General features: G+C 42.3%; 2 protein-coding genes across 3 annotated transcripts in view; one reads left to right on the forward strand and one right to left on the reverse strand.

Moving 5' to 3' along the window:
- The window catches only part of mtrex (Mtr4 exosome RNA helicase), a 98,868-nt gene extending 98,476 nt beyond the window's left edge, over positions 1–392 (forward strand). The window contains 1 exon segment of the mRNA XM_052036933.1: positions 75–392. Coding sequence (XP_051892893.1) covers positions 75–127 — 53 coding nt within the window. The 3' untranslated portion in view covers positions 128–392.
- Positions 249–17,215, reverse strand: part of plpp1a (phospholipid phosphatase 1a) — a 97,467-nt gene continuing 80,500 nt past the window's right edge. For both annotated transcript variants that reach the window (XM_052036911.1, XM_052036920.1), the window contains exons 5-6: positions 4,388–4,564; positions 249–765 (exon numbers count right to left, since the gene is read on the reverse strand). In XM_052036911.1, the coding sequence (XP_051892871.1) occupies positions 643–765; positions 4,388–4,564 (300 nt within the window). In that variant the 3' untranslated portion in view covers positions 249–642. The remainder of the gene's footprint in view (positions 766–4,387; positions 4,565–17,215) is intronic.

The raw sequence follows: 17,215 nt of genomic DNA on the forward strand, positions 1-17,215 counted from the left end.
CAACTATTAAGAACACAGAAAATCTTCCCACTTGATTGCTAATTGTGTATTAATTCTTTAATCTTTATTTTCAGGCATATCCAAGATCAAAAGAGATATTGTATTTGCTGCAAGTCTTTATTTATAATTTTGAAAAAGGCACTGTCAATGACATTTACGTTCAGGCTGAGTCAGGCATTAAATCACAAGGTTTGAAAGGACCACATGAAGAAACTTGTCTTGATGAATAAATAGTCAACAACTGAGCATTGTCAGGTTTTTGAAAGACATTTTATTTTCCATTGAATTTATATATAGTGTGGACCTCAAGCACCGACAAAAGCAAGCTTCAGTATTGAAACTGTACATGGAAAACATTACTGTTATTTTAATAAACATTTTTACATCTTGAACTAAGGTATGACAATTTATTTTTAATGATAAAAGCTTTTTAGAAGGGAAGGCACAGTAGAAATAAAAATATTTGTATTCAAACAAAATGTAACCAGTTATATGGGTGCACATATATGAAGTGCGGCAGATTCCAAGACTATAGCAGTAGGTGCTTATTCATAAAGATGATTATCTACTTGAGTGACTAGGTGTTTATTATGCCTTAAGTTTTACAACACATATACATTCATTGACGCCCGCGACAATCCTTTATTGATTATTCCTGGCAAAATGGTTTCCTTGTGTCTCATGCAAAGCTGAATGTGAATTTTCCTCATCTTTTGGTGAAATTCTGGGGTGTCTCTTTTTGAAAAAGTCTGACACAAACACCACCTAGTAAAAGAGAATGTAGTATTAGATTATTATTTGTAGTCAGTTACACAGGAAACTGATCACAACCTCTCCTTAAATTAACATTCAAATATAGAGTCAGTGTGTAATACAGCACGGAAACAGGCCACTTTCAGCCCAACTCATCCATGCTGACCTAGATGCCTATCCAAGCTAGTCCCATTTGCTTGTATTTGGCCCATATCCCTCTAAACTTTTCCAATCCATGTACCTGTCCAAGTGTCTTTTAAATGGTTTTTGTACTTGCCTCAACCACTACCCCTGGTAGCTTGTTCCATATACGCACCACCCTCTGTGTGAAGAAGTTGCCCCTGAGGACCCTTTTAAATCTTCCCCCTCTTACCTTAAACCTATGCCCTCTAGTTTTTGGTTCCTTTTCCCTGGGAAAAAGACTGTGCATTCACCCTAGCTATACATCTCTATAAGGTCACCCTCAGTCTCCTATGCTCCAAGGAATAAAGTCCTAGCCTGCCCAACCTCTCCCTATAACTCAGGCCCTTTAGTCTTGGCAACATACTTGTAAATCTTCTTTGCAATCTTTCCAGCTTAATGACTTGTTTCCTATAACGGGATAACCAAAACTGTACACAATACTCAAGGTGTGGCCTCACCAATGCCTTGTACAACTGCAAAATAACATCCCAACTCCTATACTCGATGCCCTGATTGATGAAGGCCAGCGTGCCAAACGTCACCTTCACCACCCTGTGATGCCACTTTCAGGGAACTATGTACTTGTACTCCTCGGTCTCTCTTTATTTTTTTTCAAACCAAAATATTATATGCATAATCTGGAATTAGCTCCAGTAAGGAGAGCGATGAGCTTTCAAATGTTACACTGACAGAATTGGCAATATATGGAGTATAACTAATATTTATTAGCTCTTTGATTTCCATAAGATTCCTTGGCATCAATTTTCATTTGTCTGGAATTTATTTCAGGATACAAATAGTAAGCCATTTGGAGGTGGGGCACTGGAAGAGGATGGACAATGTTCAACACTATAGTATTGTGGTCTACTTTGAGCAGTGTTTTAATGATTGAAAGATGTTTGGATTGCAGTTCTGCAGGGCTCAGTGCTAGGACCCTTGCATTTTATTAATGCTTTGTAATGGAAGTACGAGAATTAAGAATTTTGATCAAGTTAAAGCTGGCCATGTGATGGGTAGTGAATGTGGTGTGAAAATTGCAGGAAGATAATGTAGGCAGAAGGCAGAGAAGTGGGAAATGGGATTCAGAACAGATGTGTGAGGTAGTGCATATGGGGAGGACAGATGGGGCAATATGCAATGAATACTGGTTTATAAAGAGTAGTGTAGAGAAGCAGAAAGACTTTGTGAGTAACCACAGATCCTTTTGGTTTAGCAGGATGCAGATAAGGTTGTTACTGTAGCATATAGAATGCTTGTCCTTTTTGACCTTGGTATACAAGTTGCAACAGAACAATAAAAGCATAGTTACATCATAGTTAAATGGGATTTAAGGAGTTCTTCTAAATGTTTGACAAAGTATGAGGTAATGCACTTTGGGAAGATTAATCCCGGTAGGACACAGAGAAAATAGCAGGGACCTTAGGAGTACTGATGTACAGAGAGTCCTTGGGTTGCAAGTCCATAGCTCCCTGAAAGTGGTGACACAAGTGGAAAGGGTAGTGAATAAGGCATTTGGTATGCTTGGCTGAAGAATCGGGATGTCATCTTGTACAAAACATTAGTTAGGCCACAGTTGAAGTATTGTGTACTGTTCTGGCTGCCACATTACAGGAAGGAATGTAGTAGCAATAGAGAGAGTGCAGAGGAGATTCGCCAGGATGTTGCCTGGAATGGATTATAAGGAGAGATTGGATAGACTGGAATGAAGGAGGCTGAGGGCTGACCTTAGTGAGGTTCATAACATTATGAAGGGCATGGATAAGAATAGATGGTATTTTTTCCAGGGCAGGGGAATGCAGAACTAGAGGGCACAGGGTTAAGGTGAGAGGGGAGAAATTTAAAGGAGATTTGAACTAAATTTTTCCACACACAGGGTGGTGGTTATCTAGAATGAGCTGCCAGAGGAGGTTGTGGATACAATGTTTAAAAGCCATTTGGACAGGTACTTGGATAGAAAAAAAATGCAGAAAGATACAGGTTTAATGCAAGCAAATGGGATTAACATAGACAGGCAATGCAGTGGGCATGGACAAGGTGGGCTGAAAGGGTCCATTTCTGTGCTGTTATTCTATCATTCAATGTTTGCACGAAAAGTGAACATTGTTGGCAAGGCCACCATATGTTGTCCATCCCCAATTTCTCCTTGAACTGAGTGGCTTGCTGGGCCAGTTCAGCAGGTGACTGATGGACCTAGAATCTTATACAGGACTAACCAGATGGGGATGGCAGACTTCCATCCCTGAAGGACACTTGTGAACCACTTGGGTTTGTTACAACAGTCTGGTAGTGTTACAGTCACCACTGCTGATGCCATCTCATTCTTAATTCTAAAGTTGTGTTACGTAACAAGATTTTAAATCTGTGGTTACCGTGGTGGGGTTTGAAGTGTATGAAGTTGAGAAGGGTAGGTGGGGTGAACAAGGGCCTATTCCCCCCAGCAGAAAGATCACCAGGCATAAAAGTAGAGTATTCACTGGAAAGATTAGAGAGGTGGGGAATTTTTTCCCCCACTCACAATAAGTGGTACCAATCTAAAATTCACTGTTTGAAAAAGGATGATGGAGGCAGATACCCTCATCACACGCATCTGAAAGAGCACCTGGCGTATAGCCTGCAGAGATACAGACCAACTGCTGGGTAATAGTAATAGTCATCAAAATATCACTTTGGAGGCACAAGGAGCCAAATGACCACCCTCTGCATCATGAATTTCTACCATTCTGCGTGTTTATAGATTTTGAATTTCATTATTAAAAACAGAATTCGGGAATAAACCATCACACAGAAGTCTATGAGACCATGGAATACTCAGTCCCTGAATGTATTCACTGGAGGTGTTCAAAAGTCAGACAGATCAATTAACAATTGGTTGACTCTTCAAGCACCCAGCTTGCTGCCAGTGACCCTACCCACCTGCACTGGCCCAGATGCATAGGGTATCTTACTTGCCCTCTGCACCCAGGAGTCCAGGGGCAACCTGCGGTGGCAGCTCCCCTGAATATCCAGATGGCCTTTGACAGACAAAGCTGTGAAGCAGTTTTACGTTTCTAAATGTCTCTGATATTCACAGGCAGTCCACAACATGACCACATCATATTATTAGAACGATAAAGCTAAAACACTGGCTGAGAATGCCCACTGAAAAGAATAGAGTCCCCAGTCTACCTCAAGCCCGAGTTCCACCACTGTTCCACACCTGTTCCACACCTGTGGTCCAGCCATGGTTGGATCACCTGTGGTGATCTATCAGTCCTGCACTTACAGTCAGTCCCCATGTCCACTTACTGTGAGAATGGCCGAAACCCAGTGAACAGCCAGGTAGATGGGGATCCATTGACGCTGCCTAGTGTGCTGAATGTTTTCAGCATTTTCTATTATTTTAGATTTCCAGTAAATGATAAGCCATATTATTGATGACATAGCAATAAAGGAAGAACTTGTTTCTACTTACAACGAGTATGGCTGCAATCGCTCCCTCAATGAGTCCGGTTAACACATCACTCCAGTGGTGTTTATAATCAGACACACGTGAAAGTCCCACATAAACTGAAGATGCAATTAAGCCAAACTGAAGTGTTGGACGCAGCAGTCTGGACCAATCACCCACCATTCGTGCCTGCAGATAAAGCTGATGAGGAATGAAAATTTAGGTTAAATTCGTGAATTTGTTTTATGAAGTTATTAACATCATGAGCTTTTTTTGACAACAAACCCCTCTCACTGATAGTTATACTTTACTCAATCTGGTCACTCAAAAGTCACATTTCTTGTTTTCCAGACTGTGTGATGAAGTTAATCTGGAATTTCCACCTCTACTCGTTAATTTATTCTTCATTGCTATATTCAAACTTCTCGCAGGTCTGTTCTCACCTATGGTGAAAGACCTTTGAGAAAAGTTCTTTTATTTTAAGGTCCAAGGCAAGCAATATATAGGATTAAAATCTGAAAAAATATCTGTATAATAACCCTGGGTTTTCATTAAATAAATGAATTAAACCTTTGTGACTGTTTTCTGGATTGCGCACATTATTAAAAGAAATACAATTACCATTAGAGGATCTTGTGTGTAGTTAAGGTGTGATAAATCTCACCTTCCTATAATTTTTCCACAGCTATAGGTTAATGACATAGACCTGAATATTAGGAGCCACTATTTGTGAGGGCTGGGTTTGGAGGAGGAGCCAAGTTTCTTTTAGAATCAAGAGAGATTGGTTATCTTCCAAATTTGACTGTAAAGGCCTTTAACTATCAAGCACATCCTGGAAACTTACAAAGGTCTATAAATTGCTAAGAAAAGCTTAAATAACAGTGGACTAGTGACTAGCATCTTTCTCCTATTCTCCCCCTCCCTTACAATTTATTCTCTTTTTCCCTGAAGGCTTGTGCAGAAAGATAATTTCACAGGTGCCAGAAACATCCAAACACCTTCACTCCAGCCAACAAACCACAGTGAAACTCAGGTTCACACATACTGTGAATGGTAATCACTCAGTAGCCACAGATTGTAACTCTAAATTTCCCACTCAATTCAGCGTAGATGTGGTGTTCAACTAGAAATGTCATGGTTTTTGTGCTTCAAAACTGCACATTACTAATTCCCTTCACTGCACTGTCAAACCAAGAAGGGAAGTCTACTCTCCATTCATTTGGAGAAGTGTGAATGTTCTTCCTTGGAGTTCTTCCTTGAATTGGAGAACAGGGTGAAAAGTTTCATAAAGTTTGCCAGTAATTTTCACCCTGCTGTCCAATTCACTTGGACTATCTCTGACACCTCTCTCTCCTTCCTCGAACTTTCCGTCTCCATCTCAGGAGATTCCTTATCCACTGACATCTTCTACAAACCCACTGACGCCCACAGCTACCTGGATTACGGCTCCTCTCACCCTGTCTCTTGCATGGATGCTATCCCTTTCTCTCAATTTCTCCGCCTCCGCCACATCTGTTCCCATGATGAGGCTTTCCACTCCAGGACATCTGAGATGTCCAATTTCTTTTCTAACCAGGGCTTCCCCCCGTCTGTGGTTGAGAGAGCTCGCACCCATATCTCTGCCATTTCCCGCACCCCCACTCTCACCCCCATCCCTCCCAGACCCAACAGGGATAGGGTCCCCCTTGTCCTCACCTTTCATCCTACTAGCCTATGTATCCAACACAACATTCACCGCCACTTCCGCCATCTCCAATGGGACCCCACTACCAAGCATATCTTCCCCTCCCCACCCCTTTCTGCCTTTCGCTGGGACCGCTCTCTCTGTGACTCCCTAGTTCATTCCTTCCCCTCCCCCCATCATTCATCCTGCTCCCACTCTGGGAAATTTCCACTGCCCCCACCATAGGTGCAACACCTGCCCCTACACCACCTCCATCACCTCCATCCAGGGACCCAAACAGTCCTTTCAGGTAAGACAGAGAGTCCCTCCCTTAATATCATCTACTGCATTCAGTGCTCCAAGTGTGGCCTCCTCTACATTGGTGAGACCAAACGCAGGCTAGGTGACCATTTCACAGAACACTTGTGCTCTGTCCGTAACCATGACCTGCATCTCCCTGTCGTCAGTCACTTCAACTCCCCCTCACACACTATCACTGATATGTCAGTCCTCAGCCTCCTCCACTGCCAGGAGAATTACAAGTGCAAACTGGAGGAACAGCACCTCATTTTCCGTCTTGGAACCTTGCAGCCTAATGGCATGAACATTGAATTCTCCCACTTTACGTAACCCCCATCCCCCCTTCCCCACAATCCTCTCCCCCCCCACCATGCTTCTTGTCTTCTTCCCTTTTCTAGCCTCTCTCTTTTCCTCCCCTTTTTTTCCCCTTTCTCTCCTTACCTTTGACCCATCCCCGAGTGGATCTGCTCTCCCCTCCTCCCCTGCACCTGCCTATCGCTATCTCTTACCTGCATCTACCTATCACCACCTTGTGCCCACCCTGCCTCCCCTCTTTTGTCCACCTATCACTGTTCTGCTTTTCCCTCCTATATATTGGGCTTCCCTTTTTCCTATCTTCAGTCCTGAAGAAGGGTCCTGACCTGAAATGTTGCCCGCCTGCTTTTCTCCACAGATGCTGCCTGGCCTGCTGTGTTCCTCCAGCATCATCGTGTTTTTCAGCAAAATGATTTTGTCTTACACTTTGCAGTTTTCAAAAGTAACTTGTGGAAGTTGAACTTAATTTAAAATGTATATAAACACAGCAATTTCTATATTTTCTTACGACTAATAAGGAGGCATTTCAGCTCATCAGGCCTATGCTGGCTCACAGAGCAATCCCATTTCACACTAATTTTCTCTGTAACTGTTCTTCCCACATTCCCATCAACCCCTCCAAGCTACAAGGGGCAATTTACAATAGCCAATTAACCTACCAAGCTTGTGGGCAGAAAAAAAAGAGCTCCCAGAGGAAATCCACACAGTCACAGGGAGAATGTGCAATCTCTGCACAGAGAGCACAGAGGTCAGGATTGAACCCAGGTCACCAGAGCTGTGAGGCAACTCACCGCACCACTGAGCCACCCATAGTTAGATTCTGTTAGCAAATTAAGTCATAACAATTTGTTTCAACTGGTATAGCAGCTCAAAGCAATGTTCATCTTAAACATAATTCCATATGAATTATTGAGGAAAATTTTATTTTGAAATTATGACCACTTTGTCCTCAGGTTCAGCAGCAAAATTCTGCTGGATGATACCAATTGGCACTCTACAGTTGTGCCACCAGATGGCGATAGTTGAGTCTACACAGTCTTAAAGTCAATCTTCCTGTAAGGACAGCCAAAGTACATCTGGACAAACTACAAAGAACAAAATGCTGTAATCTTTGAGCTGTGAGCAAAACAATATCGTTTTTAAACTTTGCAGAAGTTAAATACAATTTTAAAAAGTTTGGAAAATTCAACTTGGTATGCAACTTCCTTAGGTTAGTGGAAAGCTTCATAACAACAACAAACATTTGTATATTTATAATTCTCTAAATATACGAAAATGTCAGAGTGCTGACCAACCAAATATTGAGTAATAATGGGAGAAAGACCAGTCTAGCGTATATGAACGTGGACAGGGTCAAAGATTTAACGATTTTTTTTGCAGAGTGGGTGTAATTTGGAAAGCTTTCAGAACCTGAGGCCAACGTTTCTGTATGAAAAACCTGGGGGAGAACAATGCAGTGAAGGCAAAAGAACATAAACTGCATGCTGTCACACAAGTTTGAATGTGGTCGTAGAGGCAGACAAGGTGGAAGCAATGAAGTAATTAGTAGATGACACCAGGACTTGAACTTGTTGGAGTACAGAGAAACTGTTTAGCACAGGTGACAGGGGAACTGGATGTTGTGCAAAGGTAGGATGTGGGCAGCATAGTTTGGATGCTGTGGTATCATTACAGCTATGAGGCTGGCGCTGGAGTAGGTTTGTCTTGCAGTAATGGAGATGGGTAAGCTTTGACACCAAGAGTGTGAGATGACAGTAGAGGCGGACGGACAACTGTACCCAAGTCAATTGAAAAAATTTCCTAATGACTTTCAAAGTTATAATAATTTCCATCAGCTTGCTCACAAACCAAATGCAGATTTCACAATGCACCACACATGGTTCGAATTAAATGGGTAGAGTTCCAAAACTCAAATATTGTGCTCCAAAGCTGTTACTGGCCCTGCATTCTATAAAACTGTGATGGCTTGTTGAAACGGACATGAAATATTTCACCTGGTTTAATTATTCGGTTTCAAATTGTGATCAAACAAGAATAGCTAAGACTTGCCCTTTGGAAAATCCACGTCAACAGATCAATGGAATTGAACTGAATTAGACAAGGAATTCATTCTGATTTTTGCTTGTTAACTGTACAGAACTATTAATATGAAATTAAACAAAAGTACTTGCAATGTAAATAGTCTATAAAAGTTAAATTTGTCTCAACAGTAGCTTAATGCGCTTTTTGTTCCGTCTTCATTTACCACCCCCCCCCCCCCCCCCATGGGATCTTTTTGAAAATTCAGGGCAGCTCACGCAAAGTAACATTCAGCTTCAATTATACTTGCATGGAACACATAATGACATGCAGCTATTAAAACCACACCAACAAACTTTACAAGTTTTAAATTTTAACATTTTGGTGGGGGAGGGAACAGAGTTTCAACTTATTAAAAAAATACAGGCCCTAAAGAAATTGACATTTTTGAGTCCAAATACATTAATTCATATTCAAGCTGCATAACCTCGAAGACTCAGGAATATTTCGAGTAGTACCTTCTTTAATTCGTACTGACAAGTCTTTGGTTCCTGTTCAACCATTCGTGAAAGCAAAGCTTTAGGTTACTGGGGAGATAGTTATTTAGAGATAGAGAGTATGGCCTACAAATTGGACCCACTTGGACATGTTTTTCAATGCTTGAAATATACATAATAACTTTTGCAGATGTTTTAAATCATTTCCATCAGGAAATTTAACCAGATGTAATTCACCTAGCTCAGGGTGTCACTTGCACATGTGATGTCATCAGTGAGCACACCACCCATTTCTTAATGTTTGAAATTGGGGCAAAATGTCCAATGTACTCACTGTAAAAACCACATGGAAAGTCATCAAGTGGATTTTAGTGAAGGGTCCTTACCAGGACATTGTTTTTATTTTGCTTTTTGATTGTGCCAGTCTGACTAAGCTGTGCATTGCAGTGCTGGAGATTGTTCATGGCAACAGGCAATTTAAGGCAAATGGTATGTTGATCTTATAAAGAGAATCTGAGCACAAGAATAAAAATGTTTTTCTACAACTACATAGGGGCTGGAGAACTGCGTACAACTTTGGTCTTTTTTCATAAGGAAGAACTTTCTTACTACAGAGGGAGTGCAAGGAAAACTATGTTCTAAGAGGGATTATTAACAGGGTGGATATAAGGAGGTTACTTCCCCTGCCTGAGGGGTCTAGAACTTCAGATCATCAAAATAAGGAGTTGGCCAGCGATAAGAAATTTCTTCATTCAGAGGGTGGTGAACCTTTGGAATTCTCCATTGTGAAGGTCTGTGGAAGCTCAATTCCCAAGTTCATTCCAAACAGATAGTGAGGAATTTCTGAATAGTAAAGGAATCAAGGAGAGAAGGCAGAAAGATAGTGTTGAGGCAGATCACCAGCCATGATTTTGTTGGGCAAGGAGCATGCTTACATTCTCATGCCTGCCTGCTGCAGCTCACCTCCTCAGAAATCTATGCCTGGCTCTACCGGGATCAGGCAGTAATAAGGTGCCAAATACGATCTCTGCAGACAGCTGCCCTTGGAAATTGTGCAGGCTGCATATTAGCGCATCAAGACATGAGAAAATACCGCAACCTTATTTTCAGAGGTAAATTTCACCAAGTTAAAGATTCTTTCTACAAAGCCAGTCTCCTGATTTGGTATTAGGGCAAGCTGCAGCACACACGGAGCTTCACCTACTTTTGGAGCACCAATTTTTAGGCTTGTGAGTATATACAGTCAGCTTGAAAGTGAGACTGCTCTTTTTCAATCCAGATAGTTATTAAACACATGACTTCTCTTCCCAAACACTCTAAAGACGATTGTGAACACTTTACCATTGCATAGCTGACATCTGGTAATGTTCTATAAACCAGGGCCTTTGTGGCTTAAACAACCAATGTCTCAAGTAATGTAAATATAACTCCATATATGAAGCAGCCCTCCAACAAAGATCTGAGTGTAGATGATTAGTACCAACGTCCTTGTGGGGAAACGGAGGGCTGGATTTAAACCAATGCTGCAGAAGAAATGGCAAATGGAGTAGCTTCAGACAGGAGCACAGAGAAACAGAGCACAGTAAAACTCTAATAGTCTGGCTTCCAATCCTTTGGAAATCCTGATCCAGCATCTAGCTCACTCATTAGTCTGGAACGTGAGCTGGGGATCAGGAGCGCAGCCAGAGTCGGGGTCCAGACTCTAAGCCAGGTGTGTGGCCAGAGCCCAGGTCAGGGTTCAGAGCACCAGGGGTCAGGAACGTGGGTAGGTTTGCAGCCGGAGCTAGGCTACAGAGTACTTGTGTATTCTCCACTCCCCTTTAAATTTACTGGGTTCACTGGAAATGTTATCATATCATTGTTGGCAATAGGTGAAATTAATGTTCACAGTCAGTTTACATGGTAGGAGAGTCTAGAGGGCATAGGTTTAAGGTGAGAAGGGAAAGATTTAAAGGGACCGGGGGGGGGGAGGCGGGGGTCATGATTTTCCACACAGAGGGTGATGGGTATATGGAATGAGCTGCTAGAGCAAGTGAAAGAGGTGGGTACAAAGACATTTAGGCAGATATGAATAGGAAAGGTTTAGAGGGATATTGGCCAAATGCAAGCAAGTGGAACCAACTCAGCTAGGTTTCCTGCTGTATAATTCTATCACTCTACTGTGCAAAATGTAAAAAAAAGTGAAATAAGAGTATGTTTGGGTAAGAGCAAAATCCAATAATCTGGAAGATTGCTGGTCTGGCACCAGCCAAATCCAAACGGTGTCAGATTATCAGAGTTTTACTGTACAGAAATGCGGTGTTAAGATACAGAAACAAGTCTGCTAATTTAATGATCAAATGTTGACACTGGTACAGCAAGCTAATGTCTGAGGCACAGAAAGCAGGCACACAGGGAAACAAGAATAAAATAATCAGCCAGTCCAATGCAAAAGAAGACTGGGTGCAGAACTACCAACAAAGGAACAGAAGACTTGGGAGGAGAAGTGGCCCACGTGGCCCCTCAAGCCTGCTCTTCTACTCAGTAAGATCGTTGTTGATCTTAACTTGGCCACAACTCCACATTCCTGTGCGTTCTCATAACCCTCAACTCCCCTAGAAACCAAAAACCTGTCTTTTTGGCCTTCAATGTATACTGTGACTCAGCCTCCTCAATCCTCTGGGGCAGAGAATTCAAAGGATTCAGAACCTTCAGAGAAGAAAGTCATCTCATCTCCGCTTTAGGTGGGCCGTGCCTTATTCTGAAACCATGCCCTCAAGTCCCCCACCAGGGGAATATCCTCTTAGCATCCACCCAGCCAAACCCCCTCAGAATGTGAAAAGTTTCAGTAAGATCACCTCTCATTCTTCTACACTCCAAAGAGCATGAGCACAATCTTTCCTTGTGAGACAACCCTTTCATCCAAAGATTATCCGAATGAATAATCTCTGAACTGACCCCAATGCAAGATATATCCTGAAATGAGATCACAACTATACATAGTTCCTTCCACAAATGCTGTTCGTCATGGTGTCTTCAGTATTTTGTGCTCATGTTACTTCTCTCTAGTGGGGATGAGAAATACGACACCAAAATTCCATACATGAATTATACAGATTTATAAACAGAATGCATTATTGCAAGAAAAGGAGAAAGAAAATGATAAAATAATATGGTCTGGTTTAGTGGATAAATATACACAGATACAAATGAGATCAAGAAATGATAGAGTTGGCTGGTAAAAGAAATTCCGTGAATGTTTTTATATTTAGATTCTCACAAGGCCAAAAGGATATGGAATAGAAGAGTAACTTTAGTTCAGATTTAACTCAATGAAGGCACTGGCAGTGCATGAAGCAACTCATGACAAAGAGAATCACTATACTCGGGTTCTAGGAGTATTCCTTTTATAATATTATGATTATAGAGCAGTACATCAGAAAAGAGTACCCTCTGCTTAGACAGGGCATCAAATTAGTGCAAAAAAGCAAACTGCTGGGGAGAACTCAGTGGGTCAAGCAGCATCTGTGGAGGTAAAGGGATGACTGATATTTCAGGTCAAGACTCTGCATCAGGACTGAGGGTGCAGAGGGAAGGTAGCCAGTATATAGAGGTGAGAGGGAGGGGTTAGACAGGGGTTTGTTGGTGATAGGTTGGGGATGGTGGGGGGTGGGTGAGTTTGATGGGCAAATGGAACTAGGTGAGGGAGGAGATAGGAAAGGTGAACCAAGGGAGAAGTGGGTGATGGGCAGATGAAACCAGGTGGGGGAGGGTAATGAGTCTAGGTATCCGGCGGGGGGGGGTGGCGGGGGGGATGGAAAAGGTAAATAAAGGGAGAGAGAATCCAGGTGGACTGGAAATTTCTTCACTCAGAGGGTGGTGCGAGTGGAGAACGAGCTGCCAAGGGAAGTGGTAGATAGGGGTTCAATTGTAACATTTAAGATAAGTTTGGATAGGTAAATGGATGGGAGGGGTTTGGAGGGATATGGTCCGGGTGCACGTAGATGGGACTAGGCAGAGGATCAGGTCGGCATGAACCAGATGGGCCAAGGAGCCTGTTTCTGTGCTGTAGTGCTCTATGGTGGCAGTGGGAAAAGAACACGAGTGGTGTGGGTTACCTGAAATTGGAACATTTAATGGGGTGTACACTACGCAGGTGGAATACCAGGTGTTGTTCTTCTAGACTGCGTTTGACCTCACTGTGGCAGTGGAGGCGGTCAGGACACATAGGTCGGTGTGGGAATGGGAAGAGGAGTTGAAATGGCGTGCAAATGGAACCTCAAGATGGTGTTTGTGGACAGAGCGCAGACTCTCTGCATCCAGTTGCCTAATTTACACTTGGTCTCGCTGAGGCCACTTCACGAGCACCAAATGCAACAGACCAGGTTGGAAGAGGTCTATCAATATGGCAGTGCTTCATATACTTGGGAAGAGACAAAAGGGCCTTAACACTTCAGAAGATGGGGTAATGTGTGGTTAATAATATTTAGTGTAGAAAAGGTACAGAGACCAGGGATATATAGAGTGGCAATATAAACTAACTACCTGTAGATTACAGGATACAACACAACATTATAATAATCTGTTCTAGTATCATCTTTGTAAATATGTTTGCTTTTCTCTCTCAGCTTCAAATCTTTTTTTTAATAATAATGATCAGGATGCTAGACAATGTTTGACATTTAACGTAGACACAATGGACTGCAGATACTGAAAATCTGGAACAACACACAAAGCGCTGGAGGAACTCAGCGGCTTAGGCAGCATCTATGGAGGGAAATGGACAGTCGACGTTTTGGGTGTCAAGACCCTTCATTTGGAGTCCAGATAAAGGGTCTCCACCTAAAGCATCTACTGTCCATTTCCCTCCATAAATACTGCCTGACCTTCTGAGCCCCTCAAGTGCTTTGTATGGTGACACAAGTGTCCTTGTTTTTTTAGTTCAGAATGGTCTAGTTTACACCGAAGGTGGTGAATGTGTGGAAGGCACTGACCGAAGGTAGACTGGAAGCAGATAGGGTGAATAGTCAATTGGATTAGGCCGATGGGATTTATTTACTTTTGCAATCACACAGATAGGCAATAGAATTTCTTCCAGTCTTTACTTTCCTATGAAAATAGGGTGTGAACTCAGAACTATTTGGAGAGGATGCAACGTTTCTCTTCACCTGGTTTAAAAGCAATGTTGTGTAATTATTATTGCTATCAAACTCATGTCTCTTAATTGATTCATCTGTAAGTAATTAGCTGGAGAGACATAGCTACAGAAAGTGCAGACATCATGCGAGTCATAACAAGTCAGTGGTTAATGATACCAAATGGTACATCATTTGATAAGTTGTTTTCTTTCCCTGTATTACTATGTTTTTTTTATTTATTCATTTTCTGGGCATTGCAGGTAAGGCCAGCATTTGTTGCCTGTCCTTAACTGTCCTCGAGAAGGTGGTAGTGTGAAGGTCTTCCCAGAGTGCTGTTGTGTGACGAGTTCCACGATTTAGACTCAGCAACAATGAAGGACTGGCAATGTGTTCCCAAGTCAGGATGGTGAAGGATTTGGAGGGAACCCTGCAGGTGATCATGTCTCAGGTGATTACTGCTCCTGTCTTTCTTGTTGATGGACACTGTGGGGATGGTTGGTACTGGTGGAGTAACTCAAGCAAGTAACTGAAGTGCATTTTATACATAGTAATATACTGCAGCCATTGTGCATTGGTAGTAGAGGAACTGAATTTTTAGGGCAATGGGCTGCTTTGTCCTGGATAGTATAAGGTTCTTGAGAGTTGTTGGAACTGCACTCATTCAAACAAGTGGAGAATATACCATCATGCTCCTTTGACTTGTGGCTTGTAGATAATGGAAAGGCTTTGGGGTAGCAGGTGAGTCACTCTCTGCACCCGACCTACGCTAGCAGCCACAGTATTTATGTGATAAGTCCAGTTGACCCCCTGTTAATACATAATAATGAGCAGGGCTATACTTGATCCCCCTTGGGTTACCCAGGCAACAATTTTTTTTAAATTCTGTAAAGCACCATTATATATTTGTAAGCAGCAGACCAGGTTAGAAGAGGTCTATCAATTTGATGATGAGCTATGGCGGATGTAGTTATCTTCCAAATTTGTCTTGTGTTCATTTGATCCTTGCATTTCCAGGACACTGTAAATGATACAACAAATATATCTTTGTAAAAAGTGTCCAATATGCTATTTAAAAAGCGTCCTTTAGTGTAGTTCAAGTTTCCAGATACAGGATAGCTACAAAGTGTACTGCTATTATTGAAACAGGGTAAAACTTTCACAATATGACTCTCAGCAATGATTAATGACCTAGCAGATGAAGGAATCTGAGCGGTTCCGATTTCAGTTTCTTTCATTCCTCCAGCACAGTGAGGCACAGGGTCCTCGAGAGAAGTGGATCGGGGCAATGCCAGCTTGTGCTCCTTGGCAACTACACTTCAGGCCTCCTTCATTACTTCCACCCTGTGGGCGACATTCGTGGCCCGAGTCAACTTGCTGGTCTAGGATTGAGAAGGTAACCAAGTCAGCAGAACCTGACAGGGGAACAGGATCCTCAGTCAAGTTCAGTGAGCTGGGGTTTGTTTTACTGTGGGATGGAAGAAAACTCCATGCAGCAATTTAGCAAAATAACTTCTACGGTAGACAGTGGAGAAATTAGTCACTGTGTTTAGCAGATGGTTTAAACACAAAGGGAGACCCACCCTCTTTGAGAGACATATGGCTGGAAACTTCAGCACATTACTCACAATTCATTAATGGTCCCGTTCTAATGAAAGGTTACTGAAACATTAACTCCACAGCTGCTGCCTGAGCTGCTGAGTGTTCCCACCATTTCATGTTTTTATTAACAGTCCAAAACCAATGCACCAATGACAAAGGGTGAAGAGATTCGGCCCTCGATGTGATAGGTGGTGTAACGGACTCTCCTCTCAGAGGCCCGGCTTATGGACTGGGTTCGATCAGGCAGCTGGGCCCCTGGGAGGAAGGTTCCCGGCAGCTCTAGTGTTGACGGGACTGGCCAGGATGTAAGTCTCAGAAATAGTGGGAGAAGTCTGGGAAGTTGAGACCAGGTCGAAGGAGAGCCGGCAGGCGGAAACTAGGTAGAGATGAGTTCTCGAGATTGGGCAGAGATCTCAGGATCAGGAGTGACAAGTTCTTTCTTACCCTTTTTTTTAATATATGGTACTGGATTTTCCCAGAGGCAATCAGCACTGGCTTCCTTAGGGATCAGAAGCTGACATTAGTCCCCTTATTTGACTGCGGAAATGATTCAGACATTTAAACTTTGCCTCTCATTTGTCCTTCAAGATGATATCGATGCAATTAAGTTTGTTTGTGTACACTTGATATTGCCTTGGTCCCCGACCTTGGTCACCTTAGTGCCTTTAGTAGCCCAAAAACAGGTACTACAAATCCCAAATAAAAAAAAACAGAACATGATGGAAATACTCAGCAAGCCAGGCTGCATCTGTGGGAAGAGAAACAGACTCAACGTTTCAGGTCAAACAGCCTTTGTGAGACGGGTTCCAACTCTAGCTTGAATAAATCTGGCAGAGGGTTTTCAACCTGAAACACTGATTCCATTTCTTTTCTTGCCACCTGACCTGAACATTTCCAGCATTTCCTGTTTTTATTTTAGATTTCCAACATCAGGATATATTTTTGTTTTTATTTATTTTTCTACTACAAATCCCACCGTCAAACCCACAGTGGGTTGGAGTTTTCTGCACTGGCTCAGACGCCCATGAGACAATGGCAGGTCTAAAATTTAGTTACGTTTTTTTTTATATAAAGTGCTGAGTTGTCACATCAAAATCAAGGGCAAAAAGAAACTGCAAATTACCTCCTTGGAATCTTACAGCACTAAGCAGGCATTTAGCCCATTATCACAGTGCCACCTCCTTGATTTATAATGTATCAATTGATTAAAATGTTTAATTTTTGAGGCTTTTTCCGCCAGTGCTTTAACAGCTTACTCCCCAGCACAAGCAATGCCATTGGCTACTGAACATATGGATGCAGAAATTGGCTCAAGTAATTAGCTTTAACAGCATAACTCCAG

Source organism: Pristis pectinata, chromosome 2, assembly GCF_009764475.1.
Source record: "Pristis pectinata isolate sPriPec2 chromosome 2, sPriPec2.1.pri, whole genome shotgun sequence".
NCBI classification, from domain to species: Eukaryota; Metazoa; Chordata; class Chondrichthyes; order Rhinopristiformes; family Pristidae; genus Pristis; species Pristis pectinata.